Source organism: Gadus macrocephalus, chromosome 9 (assembly GCF_031168955.1).
Source record: "Gadus macrocephalus chromosome 9, ASM3116895v1".
Lineage (NCBI taxonomy): Eukaryota > Metazoa > Chordata > Actinopteri > Gadiformes > Gadidae > Gadus > Gadus macrocephalus.
Genome location: NC_082390.1, coordinates 15847383 through 15865703, shown reverse-complemented (window position 1 = coordinate 15865703; position 18321 = coordinate 15847383). Strand labels below are relative to the sequence as shown.

The window sequence follows — 18321 nt, the reverse complement described above, 5'->3', positions numbered from 1 at the left end:
CTGCTCTGTGGCTGTCGTAATAAGTAAAAAAGAAAAAAAGATTTTCAACAGGACAAATTACTGATGTGAATTAATTTCATTCAAAAATAAATAAAAATGTCTGTGAATATGTGTTAGTGGTGTGAGACTTTTATTTATGTTTTTATGGACAGTTAAATAGATCAGATAGATCTGGCCACGCATGATAGCCACTATGGAGGTCAAATGAGTTGTTAAGAGGCCTTGCAGTCCATAAGCCATAACAAATTGATAACTTTGTTAGTTCAAATGTAATTAGATCTGCTATTTTATTATATCCATTGATGTTCACCAACTGTGGATCAATGGATTCTGTTTTTATATTCTATATAGGCTCCTGCTGTGTTTAGCTGGATTCGATTGGTGCTATAATATGATGCAAGATTCTCTACTTCATGGAGCAGGAGATTATGAGTTTAATATAATATTTAGATGGATTGGAAAGAGCATCTGCCCTCCTAACGGCCATAGTTAAACAAACTGATATACAAACTGTATTTGTATAACTGGGCTCTCATCCCAATGGATGAAAGCCCAGTTATACAAAAACAGTTTGTGTAACAGTTTGTTTACGCCCGCCAGTTGTCAATAGTGAGATACTATTTGTACAGAATAGCCCATGCAAGAAAAATCGAACACATTAGGTGTTGTTTCAGTATAAGTTACGATGAACGTTCAGTTAAAAAACTGTTAGGGGTCCATCCCATTCATGGAAATTCAAAGGTCTGAATGTCTTTTTAAAGAACAGCATAATGAAACATTTTATTGGCTCAGTCCATTGTAAGGTCATCATGGGAGCATTAAAAACACACTGACTGCATATTTAACGGGTTTTGCTTGTGAATCATATTCAACCAAGGGATATCTAACAAAATCTTCATACTTAACCTGATGTCATTTACAGTATCAATCTTTGGTATTACACAGTACATGGAGTTTGAAAATTGAGCAATTCTACACACTGCTTATTGTTTGTGCAGGTTCAAGGGCATAAAACTAATGTATGCATGTATGTATGTATTGACTGTAGCAGCATACATTTCTTCATTTCATCTATACAATATGTCGTATTCCAAGCCATCACTTATATTAAGTATTGTAGATCTGTACCAAATGCCCTTACTAATTAATAATTTAGCAAATGCTTTTCCCCAAAATGACTTACAGGGAGGCCCAGGTAGGAGGCTAGGCATCTAACAGCTTTAAGCGGTGATCCAAAACCCCTAACCGTTAGACTATCCTGGGTCTAGTGGCAAGTTATTATCAGAGGTGGCTAGACTGCGATTTTCCTTCTAAAATGTCACCCAAGCAACTACACACACACACACATACTACCTTCAATTCAAGATTTCCAAAATCTTGAAGATTTCCAAAGACTTAAAAACTCAAATACAATTCATATGGATACAAATATTAGAGGAAAGACATGGAGCAAGCAAAAGGTTTGGCTATTGACAAAATGCATGAAACTATAAGCACAATAGATAAAACATAGATAACACATGAAACGTGTGTTTGGTCCTAATCTGAATGTACAAACGGATTGATGGAACTAAACAGGGAGCATGACAAGGGGTGGGTTGTGGATCCCCGTGGATGACGGAGATTATGAGTATAATGAGTATGATGCTGTAACTAAGGTCTAAATATATATATATATGTATAAAAATCTCAAACCATCGGAGCCAATCGGAATCCGAACGCACTGTTCCCTTGGTCTGCTACTGGAAGAAGCCGTTCTCTACAACAGTGTAGGAGGGAGGGTACGCGGCGGTTTGTGTGTGTGTGTGTGTGTGTTCGTGTGTTGAGGTCAGAGGTGGAACTATTCATTATTAGTAGAACTTGCTGTTGTTGATTTTCTTCTCCTTGACCCTGTAACACACAAACACAAATCACAGCAGGAAGGGTCAAATATCAACCCAGACAGAGAGAGAGACGGAGTGAGTGTGTGTGTGTGTGTGTGTGTGTGTGTGTGTGTATGCGTCTCTCTCACTTCTGTTTCTCGGCGCTGCTCTGCCGGGCCAGGCCGTAGCGGCTGGTGCTGCTGTGGCTGTCGTACAGGAAGGGCTCGCTGCCCGACGACGGCTTCTTCTGCAGCTGGCCGGACGACGAGTAGAGCTCCTCCTCTGCTTTCTGGCGGGACGGGGGGCACAATGCAACACACAACAATCACAATGAGGGGATTTAGCAGACGCTTTTATCCAAAGTGACTTACATCGGTTAATACACAACGACGGCAGAGTCAACCATGCAAGGCGACCGTTAAGCGTCTTGCTCAGGGACACAGCTGAGACGACCCTATAACTCTTCGACAACTACACCTCCTCAGACTTCTACTGTTTGTGTCTCATTGACTAGAAAATGTCCCGAGATTGTGGGTTGATGACGCGTGATCCCGGGACAGGCGATCGGGGAACAACAGGGACACGTGATTCTCGTAGGACAACATCAAAGGGGTTAGGTGTGATATACAGGAGATGAAAGGGATGCGATGCCTCAGAACAAAGAGGGGCTGATCGCGGGTAATTGATTAGCAGGACAATGCAAATTGAGAGGGAGTGGTGATGTTTGAGCTGGAAGATAGCAGTGTATTGTGTGTTGTAAGAGAGAGAGATATAGAACTTTTTCTTACCCCCACTTGCTCAATGTCAATGTAGATCAACAGAGAGGCCAGCTCCAAGTTTTCACTGTACCCGTTCTTCAAGGGTACCGAGCGATAACCTATGAAACACACGCAGAAATGTTCAGAGTGTGTGTGTATGTGTGTGTGTGTGTGTGTGTGTGTGTGTGTGTGTGTGTGTGTTTGTGATTGTGTGTGTGTGTGTGTGTGTGTGTGTGTGTGTGTGTGTGTGTGTGGCCTCAAACCTGTGCGGATGCCTCTGAGAGGAAAGGTGGCCTGGGCCAGGAAGTTTGGGTCTGAGAACATGTCCTCCTCGTTGACCACGAAGCGCAGGAAGGAGAGTTCGGGGTCGTACACCGGGAGCGCCGCGGCCTCCGCCGGGGTCTTCCACACCGGGTTCAGACCGTTTTCTCCTGTGGGAAGCTCTGTTACCGCATGGTGCATGGTGCCTCACCCTAGACTTCCCGGCGGAAATCTCGACCACACCTCTCTTTGCCACAATCAATCAACAATAATACTGATATTAATAATGATTGAATAATTAATCTGATTGCTCATTTCCCGGATGCTAGTCTGCGCTCCCCCTCCCTCCCTGGCTCCTTGGCTTACGGAAGACGGCCGTCTTGAACTTGTTGTCCTCCTTGTGGCCACACAGCTCCACCTCCACGAAGGGGCTGACGATGCTCCGGCCTAGCTTGGGGAGGTGGCGGGCAGCGATCACCTGTTGGAGGAGGAGGAGGAGGAGGAGGAGGAGGAGGAGGAGGAGGAGGAGCAGTTAGGTGTAGTCAATTGCTGTTTAGAAGCTGTGTTGCTATCCAATGATAACATACTGGTAAACATTAAAGAGGCCACGATACTTCACATTTACTACTTTGAATACATTTCTTTCTGAAGCGAAGAGTGAGTTTCTAAGTGTGGACCCTTGAGGACCCAACCCTGTTCAACTGGGAGTCGAACGCACGACACCAGAACCACAAACATAACCCTGTCTCTAGCACTGTTGGAGACACCAGAGATGAGTGAGGGAACAGCTGGGGAAACAAAGTTGAGTTGGACCAAAAACTTAACAATAACGTTAATAGAGTTCACTTGATTGAGTCTTGAGTCATTTGTGTGATTCGGCGACCCACCCTGATGACCACGTTTTGATTAATTGGATTTAGTCTGTCACTTGCGTGAGTCTGAGACCCACCCTGACGACGACGTTCATCTTGACCTGCCTCCTCTCCGAATTGGGGTCGTAGGTGTCGAAGCGCATCATCTCTGGCTGCAGCACGTACCCTGTGCTCGCGTTCAGACTGAAGAGGGCGCTGTTCAGCTGGGTGTATTTATCTGGGCAGGCCCACATGGACACACACGTGCAAAAACACACGCACACGCAAAAACACACAAAACACATACAAACACACACACACACACACACACACACACATGCATGCAGAAACATTTGACATGAAAATTCCATGAATACATTTGGACAAGCGGAATCCTAAAGTCTAAATGAAAGGGTGAAATGTCGTAAGGATGTTCAGAGGCTGGCCCAGGGGAAATATCTAAATTGTGTCTACCCATTAATTTCTACGTGTCCTATGAGCTCCGTTGCTTTGTGTTGCCATGGCTACACCAATGGCCTTCAGGGGGTGAATGTTTCGCTTTGAGGTTCAATTAAAAAAAGAAAAGAAATGTGTGCTGTTGAATTTCATTTGGATTTCTCTTAATTTCTCATGTGAAATGCAAGTCAATTCCAAACATCCCAGAGGAATAGGCCAAAGGGTTGTATCAGTTGGACAAAACAAAGGGGAAGGTATGCTAACACACTTCATCGTGGCTGACTCACCAGCAGTCTGGAAGTTGAGAGCCACCATGTGACAGCCGGCCGCCCACAGGGGGTGGGGGTCATAGTTGGAGGACTCCACACGCTGGCCTTTGGGGTAAACCCTACTCAGGGCCATGCGGTTGTACTGCAGGAACTTCTGTATCTGGCTCTTCCCTGGCGTCTTGTTCTCCACAAAGGAGCGGACCTCCTTGTAGGTGTAGCTGTCTGCGGGAGGGGACAGAGACGAGTCTGAAGGTTTGCTTTGTTGACCGCAGATTTCTGCATTGACTCACTCGGTGCAGCGGTTGCACAACAAACAGCAAGGATGTATCGCAGTGAAAAAGGATGCAGTGGCTTGTATCTAAGACTACATCAAAATACTTTCTGCATACGTGTAACTGTTGTTTTGTTTACGTGTGCATGGGTCTGTACTTGTGTGTGTGCGTACGTGTGTGTACGTACGTGTGTGTGTGTACATATGTGTGTACGTGTGTGTGTGTATGTGTGTGTCTACATGTGTGTGTGAGAGTGTTTGTGTGCGTACGTGTTTGTGTCTGTCTGTCTGTAAGCATGTGTGTGTGTGTGTGTGTGTGTGTGTGTCTGTGCGGTACCGAAGCGGTCTTTCTCCTTGCTGCGAGGCTGACAGTAAACGACCAGGTCTGACATCTCCATGGCAACCACATCACGTTTTGCCACTTCCTGCTGCTTGATCTGTGGTTGGATGCAGAAAAACCCGTGAAGTCACGTATAAGATAGAGAATTGACACGAGGATCTGACAAGAGATTGACATTGACTTGTTTTAAATTGTTTCATTGTTTTGTGATATTTAAAAAGGAGCTGTATGTTTAACAGCTATAATTTGAGTGCGAGAATAGCTTTGAGATTACTGCGCCTGCCTCTCTATGAGCTCATTTAGACCACTTATTTCTCACCAATCAGGGCACCAATTTCTCACCAATTTCTCACCTATCTTCCCTGGTTGAGAGTATTCATCTTGCCTGTCAATCACAGCTTCATGAAAGATGCAGTATTCTCAATGGCTTTCGTTTCAAATCTCTTAACCTCTCTCAACAACTCTTCAATCTTTCCAACAGCCCCATCAAAACGTTTCAGTCCGGACACTTCCAAGTGAATATCCCGGCATTGTCGTACACCTTCGTGTCACGAAACATGTTTGCTGAGTATTCCTTCTACCGGGGGGTTGAATATTTGTCTTAGTGCGGTACGGGGTGTTGAGGATGCCGACCTCCTGCTCCCGTTGGTACTGCTTGTTCATCTCGCGCTGGGTGATGTCCCAGGCCACCTGGTACCACTCAAACAGCTCCTCCAGGGAGTCGGCCGACAGGTCAAACTCTAGGCTGTCGTCTGCGTTCTCCTGCAGGCTCAGCACGTGGGACTTCTGGTTCTTACCGTTCGCCACTGGGTGTTTGAGATAGAGACGGAGACAGAGAGACGCATAGAGAGACAGAGAGACAGGTTGCATAAAACAACGATTGCTGCCCGGCAAGTGCTATAATAAAAAAATGAAATTATATGATAATAATATTTTACAATAAAAGTCAAAGTTAAGATGGCCAAAATTAACAAACACGACTGACTCCTGGAAACTGCATTAGGACACCCTTTCACTCTTTCTCAGATCCTATTACCCCCTTTTGGTTCAGGACACCATCAACTTAAAAGGCAATCAAAGAGACCCTACAGAAGCAGCTGAATGGGGACCTACTATATAGAAGCCTATAGACCTCAGGGACGCACTACTCACAGTTTTGGATGTTACATTTGGAGATGTCCACGATGCCCTTGCACAGTTCACCCAACGGGTTGTACTCCATTTCCTGTGGTTGGAAGACGTGCCATAATGTCGCCACAGTAAATGTCCATTCTAGTCTATGAAACTTACATCACTAGGTCGGTCCTTTGTGCTTCATGTAGTCGCTGAGTCATCAGGCGGACAACGACAGTGAGCAGCATACTAAAACCATCGCCGCTAATTCATAACGACACAAGTGAAACCTGAAACTGGTGGCGATTGGGAACAATCTGTGAGGTGCACCTTGGCTTTTGGCTCGGGCTTTGGGTTGCTGGAGAGTTCCTCCACGCGGTTGGCAGGGAAGTACAGCTGCAGCTTCCCTCCATAGTCTCCTTTCCACCTGTGGGGCGCAGATTAGCAGTGTGAGAGTCCGACTGAGACAGGTAGACAGAGCATCGTATCCAACTCTTGACTACCTACATTTCATTTTAAATGTAAATAAGATTGAATGGAAAACAGTGTATATACTATACAAGGTATGTAACCCGATGCCATAAGTAAAATTGAGTTGATATGAATTAAATGGAAATGATAGGGAGAGGGTGTGAGATAGGATGAGAGTGTTGATGGTTATTTGCTCATAAATGGTGTGCGTGGACATCATACCAGCTGTCGTTCTCCTTGGTCACATTGTGTATGATAGCTCCCTTGCAGAAGGTGTGTTCGTCAGGCCTGGTTGCCTGGTAGCCATACAAGGCCTTCACTGAATTCAGAGGCTAAACACACAAACACACACGCACACGCACACACACCCCACACACACACACACACACGTCACTTATTGGGATTCTCTATAACTGTCCCTATCATTTCTCTAGAGCTAACTGTCTACAACTGTAAATAGTTAGGCATTCCTGTCTTTGAAAAGATGTGTGCTGCCTCATGCATTTGAATGACAACGCACCAGTGTTGGCTCGATCTCGTTGGGCTCCACGTACGTCTTCATTTCATACAGGGAGGCACAGTCTTTCTCCTGGAAGAACACCGCATAGGGTCAGTGACACAGCAGGGTCCGGGGGGGGGGGGGGGGGGGGGGGGGGGGGCGGGAGTATGGATGCACAACCTACTCTAATTTGAACCTGTACCCCACCCACACCAGTTCAGCTATTTGGTTTTATTAACTCCTCTTTCAGACTCATGACTGAAAAATCATTTGTAACCCTCTTAGAAAGGCTTTTGACGTTCAGGGTGGATCCGGGAATTGAACGCTGCCCCAATTACCCTTTCAAATGCACAGACATAAAACCATGAGACTAAGACTAGAGTTGAAGGGCCTATGGAGGAACCGTTTCCCACCGTGCTGAAGCGGCTGACCAGCTCGGGGGTGACTGGGTAACGTAGTTTGATCTTGCGGTACAGGGGCTTCTTCTTGAAGTAATTCACCAGCTCCACCAGGCTGTCAAACTCAATGGAGTTGCCCAGGAGGAAGACGCCTTCCTCCATGTTGATCCGGCAGTGTTTCACCTTACCATCGCCCCTGGTGGACAAGGAACCACAGCGCAAAGGTTCCCCAAGTATGAGCTCATACAGTCGATTCCTTTGATTTCCTTCCCCCCTATCCCCCCCATCATGTACTTATTATTTTTTATTAATGTATATCCTTATTAAAAAAATAATGATAGATAGATAGATAGATTTGATTAGTTGATATATACATGAACTTACTCGTAAAAAGCACTTCATTAAAATTGAGAAAAGAACGAGCTATTCCTGTACGGAGATAAGATTACTAATGTTATTCCTAGTAGAATTTTGCTACACATTTTTACTTATCCAACATATCAAAAACATTTCCGAGGTATTGCCGAACAATAAATCAAAAGGTCAGGAGATGGAAAAAAAACTGGATAACGCCAACCCAAATGATTGTGCAAATTCATTTCATTTAACTTTGATCGCAAATTAGATCCAAACACAGGATTTGATGTCACCCTCATTGGCCATCAGCAGCCATCGCAGTTGAATCATGTTACTTCTACCCACTACCTTTACGCCTGCACGGGTTTCACCAGGGTTACCAGCAGCCCGGCGAGCCTGTACCTGAACGTGATGGCAAAGGTGTCCGCCACTCCCTCCCGCTGCCTTATGAGGAAGGCTCCGTCTCTGGGGATCCTCAGCAGGTAGTCCTCCGCCTGACCCCTGCTCAGGTTACTGTAGAACCAACTGACACACACACACACACACACACACACGTCACAAGGGTTCACAATCATAGACATGACTAAGAACATGCACAGAAGGAACTAAATGCATGGTTTGGTTCAACAGGTCAGAGAACGAACCCACAGGAATTGCTGGGTTAGGCGTCATGTTATCCGGGGCATTGGAGAAAAGCAATTTCCCCTTTAAAAGCCGTTTCTATCTAAAAACAACACAATCACTTAAGCAGATGCAATGATATGAAGATGACATGACAGCGCGGCTGCGATGCACTGAAGACATGTTTGCGCGTGTGGCCCCGAGGATGACATGAGGAGGACCGCACCGTTGGTGCAGGTGGAGGTCGGGCTGGGGCACGTCGTCAGTGAGCCGCAGCTCAAAGTCCTGGCAGCGCAGGGGGTTGGCGCGGTAGTGCTGGATGAGGTCGTTCAGGCTGGGGAACAGCAGGCTGTTGGTCAGGAAGTAGCAGGCCCGCCCCTCCTCCAGGCGGGACGAGATCCGACAGTGCTGCACCCTGCCACCGCGCCTGGACGGCAGTGGGAGGACAAGTGAGCGGAGGACGTCACCGCTCAAACGGAGATCACGTTTAAGAGCTGTGGTGAGCGGACTTAGATGGCCTAGCCGTCCGTCAGCTGTTTGAGTGTCATACGCTGGGATGCCATTTGTTTTGGGCCTTCCTCTGTATGGGAAAATTTCGATTTGGTTTGGGGGGGGAAATCCATTTTGCCTGCAAATCGAAGGTGAGGGAAAGCAAGAATTCTCTACGGGAGAGAAACATAGGAAGGGGGGTGAGCAGGGCGGGAGGGGACATTTATGTTGGTAGTTTAGTTTCAAAATCTTGCACTCTTGCACTCTTTTTTTCTTTCCATTTTCTCAATACATCAATTGTAGGGTTTGAAAACAACAATTGCTCCATCCCATAGCTATTTCTAAACCTGTCGAAACACGCACGCACGCACACACACACACACACACACACACACACACACACACACACACACACACACACACACACACACACACACACACACACACACACACACACACACACACACACACACACACACCCCGAGCTAAGCATACGTTAGGAAAGCGCCGATTACAACCAAGTGTGGTGGTATACGGGGTGTGTATCTCTTCATAAAAGTTGCCACGCCTTGAGCCCTCTTTAGGGTCTGTTTGGTGAACAAGAAGGTCGGGGACCCAGAGAGGATGGAGGTTGGAAGGTGAAGCCAGGAGGTTACCGGAAGGAGAGGGTGAACCTCGTCCGATTAGTGTTGCTCTTGCGGACCAGGAAGGTGCCGTCCAGGTCGCCCGACACCGCACAGAAGTCCTCCAAGAGCTTCTCGGCCGCCTGCGTCCCCTCAGGCATGAAGCCGTGGTACCAGGGCTGCTCCTGGAACTGCACCCACACACACACACACACACACACACACACACACACACACACACACACACACACACACACACACACACACACACACACACACACACACACACACACACACACACACACACGTTGATGGATGGATGGCTGGATGGATGGATGGATGGATGGATGACTGAGGATGGATGGATGGATGGATGGATGGATGGATGGATGGATGGATGGATGGATGGATGGATGGATGGATGGATGGATGGATGGATGGATGGATGGATGGATGGATGGATGGATGGATGACTGAGGATGGATGGATGGAAGCAGGGATGGATGGATGGCTGATGTGGAGGGACGGGCGGAGTAAGGAGGGGGGTAAGAAAGGTCTTGACCTCTTGGGGTTCTCCCTCCTCTGACTCGTACTCCTCAGCATAGTACAGCTTGTTGTTGGAGATCACGCAGTAGTGCTTGTTCCATCGCTGGGGAAGCAGACATGAAGAACACGACAGGCTGAACGATTGGGTTAGAGACCAAGGATCTCAACGGGAGAAAATGTCCCGTCCGTATTTGACCCCTCCTGAAACACGTGATAAATGCAGAGGGACCCCATCCAGTTCAATGGGCCAACATATGGGCCCAGATGGAAGAGTTACAGACCTGACATGTAAACATCTGTTCATAACACAAGTAGATCTTAGTGAGAGCCATCAACGCAGACCATGGGACTACCACAACAACCAAGGGGGCACATTCAGGCCCAATCCCATTTCTACCCCTTACCCCTTACCCTTACCCCTTCAAAACAAGGGGGAGGGGTAAGGGGAAGGGGTAAGGGGTAGAAAGGGGTTTGGGCCTCAACCTCTAGGGGAATCCTGGATTGCAGGTGCTTTTTTCTGTTCTAGTGCTGTACCTGGTCCACCGGGTCCCAGATATCCAGGTCTCCCTGTTTCTGGCCCTTCCTGAAGTCTTTGCTTGAAATCGATTCCTCCAAGTTCAACTTCTTGTGCTGCAGGGCAGAATGCAAAAGTGTTGTCATGCCCGTTATAAGTGATAGAATAGGAATAGAAGACATAGCAGGAATAACACGCGCACGCGCACACACACACACACACACACACACACACACACACACACACACACACACACACACACACACACACACACACACACACACACACACACACACACACACACCTTGAGGATGATCTTGCCCATGAGCTGGGTGGGGGAGGGCAGTTGTTCGGCCATGTGCTCTACGGGCTCGGTGAGCAGCTTGTCCTTGCACACGTCGGTGAAGATGCGAGCCATCTGTTTCTGCTGCTCCACCGGGCAGTGCTGCTCAATGGACAGGATCACCGGGTACCTGGGGGTGGAGGGAGGCACCCGGCACCATAAAAGACCCATTGGGGAAATACAGGAAGTGTGCAACTGCTAGTGCACCAGCTGCGTGTGTGTGTGGGCTCCACGGGTCTATGTCGGTATATGTTTGTTTGCGTATGTGCCTGTGCTGCATCTGTGTGTGTGTGTCAGTCTATCCGTCTTGGCTGCGCGTGTGTGTGTTTGTGGTCGGCACATGTGTGTGGACTGCATATGTGTGTGTGTGTGTGTGTGTGTGTGTGTGTGTGTGTGTAGAATACATTTTGTTAATGCTTCTAAAGGTGATATAAAGGATCATGGAATGTATACTTTTGTATGTACGAACGCGCGTGTGGGTGACCAACATAGAGCGATCAGCAAGAGGAAGTGACACGCGTGACGGGGAAGGATGTGATGGGCGATGCCACGCACTGAGATGTGACGAAGGCGTGCTCATTGATGGCTTTGACCACGTCTTCAAACTTGATCTTGGTGGTCCTGGTCCAGCCGTGGTAGATGATGGGCTCCCCAGGTCCCTCCCAGCAATCCACTGGTCCCACCAACACAGAATGTTATATTCATTAACAGATCAACATTGTTAAAAAATACGAAGAAATCACACAATGATGACGTATGAGTACATTTCTATGATAAAACGGCTAGTTCCGGTTCTTGATTCCGATTGGCTTGTTAGTCATTGTAAAATCCTTTTGTTTTGAATCGATAATTGTATTTTATGTTGCTGTGGTTTTATTTTGTGAAATATTACTAGGTCTACAGTAAAGTAGTCATAGTATATAGTATGTTTCACTAAACGTTTTATCTTAACTAAACGAAAATGGGAAGGAGAAATTAGCTAATCCAATTTCATAGTTCACAAATCATCAACAAAATAAATGTTATAAAAAACACTGTTAAAAAATAACAAGTTCAACATATAGCTCAACACACAAGCACCAGACTAGCATTTGAACACATCACTTCTTCAGGGTGCCTGGGGCAGCTGGGTCACAACAGGCCAATAGGTATATCTTATTGGTGGCTGAGGCCCCAACCCTCACACTCCATCAACCGCATGGTGATTGGAATTGTCCTGTGATTATTGATGGAAATACGTCCTTCAAATTAAATGAGAACCATTATTATGAAAAACTGAATTTTTAAATACTAACATATATTATGCAAAATGAAAAAGGCAATTTTAATACATTCCTTCATGCATTACTTACTCAATTCGTAAACTCCATCTAAATAAAATGGCTCATTTAATTCTTGATTTAAATAATGAATTATTAATTGACTAATTTCATAGAATGTAAAATCATAAAATGGCCCATTTAATTATTGATTGATATATTTAATTATGAATGTAGTCATTTATTTTCTAGTGATTTGGTCTCCGACGCGATACTGACACTCAATGCAGCGGCAGCCCAGACGCAGGCAGCGGACGTAGGCCTCGGTGGAGGACTCACTGCGCAGCTGGTCGCCGGTCAGGTAGCTGAGGACCGGCACGGGGGGGGGACACCACAAGTTAAACCAGCCACCAAATGAAACATCTTAATCTGTGTGCGAGCGTTGCCTTTATGTGGGCCCTGGGTGTGTTCCTTAAGATGTAGTACGCATATATATTTATGTATAGTATGTATGTATGTATGTATGTATGTATGTATGTATGTATGTATGTATGTATGTATGTATGTATGTATGTATGTATGTATGTATATGTATGTATGTATTTATATATGTATGCATGTTTGCATGTATGTATGTTTGTATGTACGTATGATTGTATGTGGGTATGTGTGTTTGTGCGTGTGCATGTACGTGTTATGGGAGGAGCTGATCCAGTAGTGAGACAGAGGGTTGTTCATGTCCGCGGTGTCGATTTCGGATTGCTTCTCATCCCAGATCGAGTTCTCCTTGGAAAACAGGAAGTTCAGGAACTGGAGAGGATAGAGAGAGAGAAGGCTCTTAAAATAGATGGAGAGAAAAAATTACTGTATTCTTGGACAGTATACATACATTTTCCCTAATTGATTATGGTTTGAATTATTACCTGTGCACTAATTGATCCTTCCTCATTAATTTACAGCTATCTGCTAAAATACTGGGAAAAAATGCTACATTTCAATATCACAGTAGACACACATTACCTCGCTGACATTGAACTCGGGTTCGTTGGTTTTCCTCATTGTGTCATCGATGAATGTAGTCATGAGCTCTTTGACAAGGTTAAGATTGTTGGCCCAGGGTTCCTACACAGATGGAAGCATACAGGAGACACATAAGGGGTGAGTCAGTGAGTGAGTGATTGCTAAAAAATATATATTGGGTCAATGAAAACAGATACAGAAAATTTGTGCAAGCATGAAAAATAAAATGTTTATCTAACTATGTTTTCAATCAGTCTCCTTAAAATGGAGTTAAGTCAGGAAGGGGTAAATATTATTATTGTTATATTTTGTTTTATTTCATATATCTCATGATTGATACTGCTATGGGATGCTCTCTGCGTTGAGCAGAGCAGCAGAATGCACCTACCTTCTGTTGGTAGAGGAGAAACCTCTGGAAGTCGTGCAGCAGGACTGTCGATGCGTCCGGCCGGTCTGTGTTCCTGCAGAGGCACAAGTGATCCACCACATAACCTCCCTGCTCAATGCACTGGCTGAAGAGCATGCCCCACATGAATGTAGAGATAGCAGAGGAGTGACTGGGAGATGACTTTAAGAGCCAGAAGGGAGATAGCGTTGTTGTCCCTCAGACGGGGTCACTCACCCCATGATGAATGCACACGACTCCCTTTTGAACTCCTCGAGGATCTGATGTTGAGGAAGAAAAACATAAAATTTGTACGGCAATGATGGCGCAGTTAGGGAGCTGTGTCCAATGCAATCAACTTTAGAATTCCATGATATGGAAATTGCATTGGAATGAGCTGCACTCACATCTTTCTGTTCGAACATGAGGAGGTTGTACAGTTTATGGAACTGTGCGAAATCCAGATGCTCTTTCTTGGCTCCCACTTCCTGTGAACACAGCATTTTTTTTTTATTATTTATAGCGTAGAAATTGGGTCTGGTACGAGTATTTGTTTGCTGGTCTTCCCTGCAAGCCTTTTGGGAAAGCAATATAAATGTATTCAAAAAGGACTTAGCATTCTGCTGTTTTTTGACCGACAAATATTAATGAATATGTGTGCAAACATTCTGCTCCTATTCTATATATGGAAGTGTGCTGTACAAAAATGTAAGGCAGTGTGAGAGGCATAATTCAAGTTGCGCTGTTTGCTTGCATATTAATATTAAAAGTTTTGCAATATGTGTATTTAGGTAAATTATTTTACAGGCAATTTATTATTGCATCGCATTGTATGCCTGTTGGAATATGCCTTTTGTTTAAGCACCATTGTTTTACCCAAACGTCATATGTGGTCAATGTACATGCTATATTGTTTTGTAAAAATACACGGAGCAACACAGTATTTGTCCGCAAATGAACCGGATAATGAACATAGAAAGAATATCACTCAACTTGACTTGTTTATGAATGTTTTGACCTTGAAAGAGAAAACTGCTTGTGCAACTGCAAATGTTGCAAAAAAATAAGGTTTAAAAAGAGAGTTTACCGACAACTTGTCCTTGAGTACGCGTGTGCTGGAAGCCTTATAGTTGATCTGAGGAAGGAGGGCCTTCAGCTCCTTCAAGGTGAGACTGGGGCAGGAAGTGGAAGCAGATAGACAGATCTGTTTACTTGTCTCAGTCTACATATAAAGCTTCATGTTGCAGGAGGGCTCTGATGCAAATATGAAAAGGCAAAGTGCGAACGGAATACAAGAGCACAAACATAGTGGAGTACTGTGGGGAATTGAAATGAAATGTAAAACAAATACATGCTTATTTCAATATCCCTGAATTTATAATGCCACTTCAGAGAGAACAAGAACAAGGTTGATAATGTACCTGTTCTTCTTGGTATGGTTAATGGAATACATCTGTTTTCGTAACCAACTGCAAGCAGAATAATCAACAAATTATCCATTATTACAAGAATATCAATTTTTTGGACCAAACTGTGTGTGTGTTGTTGTGAGTATGTCTGTGTGTTGTTGTGAGTACTTGTGTATGTGTTCTTGTGAGTATGTCAGTGTGTGTGCGTGTATTGACTCTTTATAGTATGTACGTATGCTTGTATATATGTATGTATGTATTCATGCATGTATGTATGTATGTATGTATACCTCTCAATGATCGCTGGTGTCGGGGCTACAAGTGTCTCCTGTCTCAGTAGCTCCAGCCCAGTCAGCCATTTCTCTGCATCCTCCACACTGTCCGCTGAACAATGACACAAGAAAATATCGATCTCTAATCTTCAAGGGCACACACACACACACACACACACACACACACACACACACACACACACACACACACACACACACACACACACACACACACACACACACACACACACACACACACACACACACACACACACACACTCACCTCCGAGACTCAGGGTGTTGAGGACAAACATGGAGCCGTAGAAGATTGTGAAGCAGGTGTTTTCATCGTGTTTGTCCTTTCCGTCTTTGAAGCGCTCAAAGTCTTTGGAGTTTCTCCCGGGCCGGAGCTCCCTGATCTCAAACAGGTCCACTAGAGCCAGGGAAGACCACCACACTTGGGATTGGTCGTCTTATAAAACAGCGTGATGCTAGCGGTCCAGGTATGTCAGTGGATACGAGAAAACATTATCTCTTTTTCTTGCCAGCCAATTTCACACGTCTTGGGGCTTGATTTCTCGTTACATTTCATGCCCAGACATACTGCAATCTATAACACTTACAACTGGTGGAAAGTTTCAACATTCATCCTCTTCAGCGGATTATGCAATCATCTATTTGGCCCATTGTTTAAGGTCACGCCAAAGGTCAAACAATAGAAAACCCTTTGGTTTTCTCACCCTTTACACAACATGGCAACATCCTACAAGGGCAACACCTGACATAATACAAAATACCCCATATAATCCTTTACCGAGAGAAGCAGTCCTCAGGTCACACAGTCAGTCACACAGTCACACCAGTTTGATTGGTTTGGGCTAAAAAATATTCCCTACAAGGGTTAGGGTTAGAGTTAACCTAACCCTACCCCCCCCCCCCCCCCCCCCCCCCCCCATCCTTCGAGACAAAACCGATTCTGAAAGATACCCACAGACTCCGTCCGTCTTGTCGGCGGTGCGTGTCCACGCCACCTGCCGTGTTTCCGTGACGACCTGGACTGTGAGGCGCTCCACGCGCTGCCTGAACACGCTCATCACCATGCCCATCTCCAGGTCGCGCTTCATCAGGCTCCTCTTGTACTCCGTCAGCTCCCCCTGCCCAAACGCCGGTCGCGCCATGTCCACCCTGCTGGACCAACCATCTCCACCGGTTATACCCTCGATATATTTACTAACTGCAGCAGAGGCTCATACATAGATGATTGGAGTTGTATTCTTTCAGTCCCTGGTGGTGTATTTCTGCATAGGTTTTAGGAAGAGATTGTGGCAAATGCGAATGTGGCAAATGCAAATGACCCGGGGCAGGCTGTCATGGAGTAACAGATAGACAGTGGCATTATAATTTAACTGTTCTGTGGACGACAGGGAAAGGTATCGTGGGTCTCCGATCCTAAAGGAGGCTAAAGGCATTTGCATCTCGGTTTGTAGCTTGTGCAAATATGCTGTTCCTATATAGCTCAAACTAAACGCAACATGGGCAACATCAAAGTGCAGTTAACCCCAGAGTGAAGTGAACCCTTGTTTCTGGGAACCAACTATGAAAAAGTACTCATACAAAAGTACTCGTACAATATAACGTATTTAGTGTAAACAAATAAAAAGTAATCATCGTTTATATCGTGTTTTATTGTTGCCAGGGAATTTACTGGTTGTAAATAATAAGTGACTTATTAAAGATGACTACACCCATTGCATTATTGGTCATCTGAAACTTAAAACGATGAAGGATGCAGGTGATTACCTTAGGGACTAGCGGTTCTAGAGTTAGAAACCGCCTTATATGCTACTATATCAATTCAATCATTCAAGGTACAAGGTGCTAATCGCAGATTCAGAAAAAAAGTGTAAAATAGGAAAACGATATTGAACCTGTTACAGATGTGCCTGATAGTGTACCCCCTGACAATAAACTCAAGCCATCAATTCGAAAGGCACCGAACTTTGGCGAAATGTTGGCTCATTCTGTGTTCTACTCATGCCACCAACAAGTGATATAAAACTGATTAAGAACGGAAAGGTTATCTTTATTATCATTTTGTTTTTAAAGCCATCTGTTAATAATGGTGGTTCGGCCCCATATAGAAATATGGTTATTGGGTGTCAAACAACCTATTGTTTTAATCGTTTTTTCAGAAGCCTAGTTTAACTGACCAGCATGCGAATAGATAATTGTTGCGTACAGAACAAATAAATTGGAGAGGTTTGATCGTCTATCAAACAAATATTTGACATACACTTTTTTCTGCTGAAGCGGATCGCCAGCTAGTTAAAAAAGCGGATTTCCTCCTGTCGCTTGAATTGACAAACCACGGGCAGTGTCACACGCAGTCAAATCGCAAAATAAATTAAAACACACTTACCCCGATAAAGACACTTTCTTGGGCTATTCAATAGTTTGCATTAAACCATATTTATATATATATGCGTGTGTCGCTGATAATCGAATTTCGCAAAGAAACTAGTTCAGTCACTAAAAGGCCAGTTCCTCTATTAATGTGTACAAGGAAGTAAAAGTGAACTTGCATTTTGGACATAGCATGAAGAGATCCGGAAGCATGGACGGTATCTATGCAAACTAAAGTTCTCTCTCGGACCAAACAGCGCCTGGCATTGGATACTGCAACTTTCTCTAGCCATAGACTCCAATGCGACACGGAGTCTATGCAAAACTTGGTAGCTGTAGCCTATCTCCATCAGTGAACGTAGACCTGCTGCTGATGTTTGAGTTCATAATAAGGGCTGCACCTTAGTCACCAAACATGTTACACAAAATACAATTATAGGAAAATACATTGCATTTGGTGTATTGCATAATTATATACAGTGATGCCTTTTTTGGAGGATGTACAGACTCTGTAAATCTTCTAGTCTAGGG

The 18321-nt window shown here is 44.9% G+C and overlaps 1 protein-coding gene across 3 annotated transcripts; it reads right to left on the bottom strand.

The window, feature by feature from the left end:
- Window positions 1–752: 752 nt before the first annotated feature.
- plcg2 (phospholipase C, gamma 2) lies at window positions 753–18098 on the bottom strand. 3 transcript variants are annotated; one of them, XM_060061117.1, is made up of 33 exons: window positions 17970–18098; window positions 16379–16572; window positions 15671–15820; window positions 15406–15499; window positions 15128–15175; window positions 14794–14878; window positions 14114–14194; window positions 13944–13987; window positions 13710–13782; window positions 13322–13423; window positions 12993–13111; window positions 12581–12666; window positions 11598–11715; window positions 11004–11172; window positions 10720–10815; window positions 10202–10288; window positions 9673–9830; window positions 8754–8954; window positions 8309–8431; window positions 7565–7745; window positions 7173–7241; window positions 6875–6984; window positions 6512–6608; window positions 6221–6293; window positions 5702–5874; window positions 5066–5165; window positions 4476–4679; window positions 3831–3970; window positions 3248–3359; window positions 2884–3051; window positions 2651–2739; window positions 2012–2151; window positions 753–1890 (listed from the first exon to the last, which is right to left on the bottom strand). In XM_060061117.1, exons 1-33 carry the CDS (start codon window positions 17978–17980, stop codon window positions 1851–1853), a joined length of 3735 nt encoding a protein of 1244 aa, XP_059917100.1. In that variant the 5' UTR covers window positions 17981–18098; the 3' UTR covers window positions 753–1850. The 3 variants fall into 3 exon arrangements, with proteins under 3 accessions (XP_059917100.1, XP_059917102.1, XP_059917101.1); XM_060061119.1 differs by lacking the exon at window positions 17970–18098 and adding an exon at window positions 17807–17963 and having other exon boundaries at window positions 16379–16575; XM_060061118.1 differs by lacking the exon at window positions 17970–18098 and adding an exon at window positions 17807–17963.
- Window positions 18099–18321: the final 223 nt, after the last annotated feature.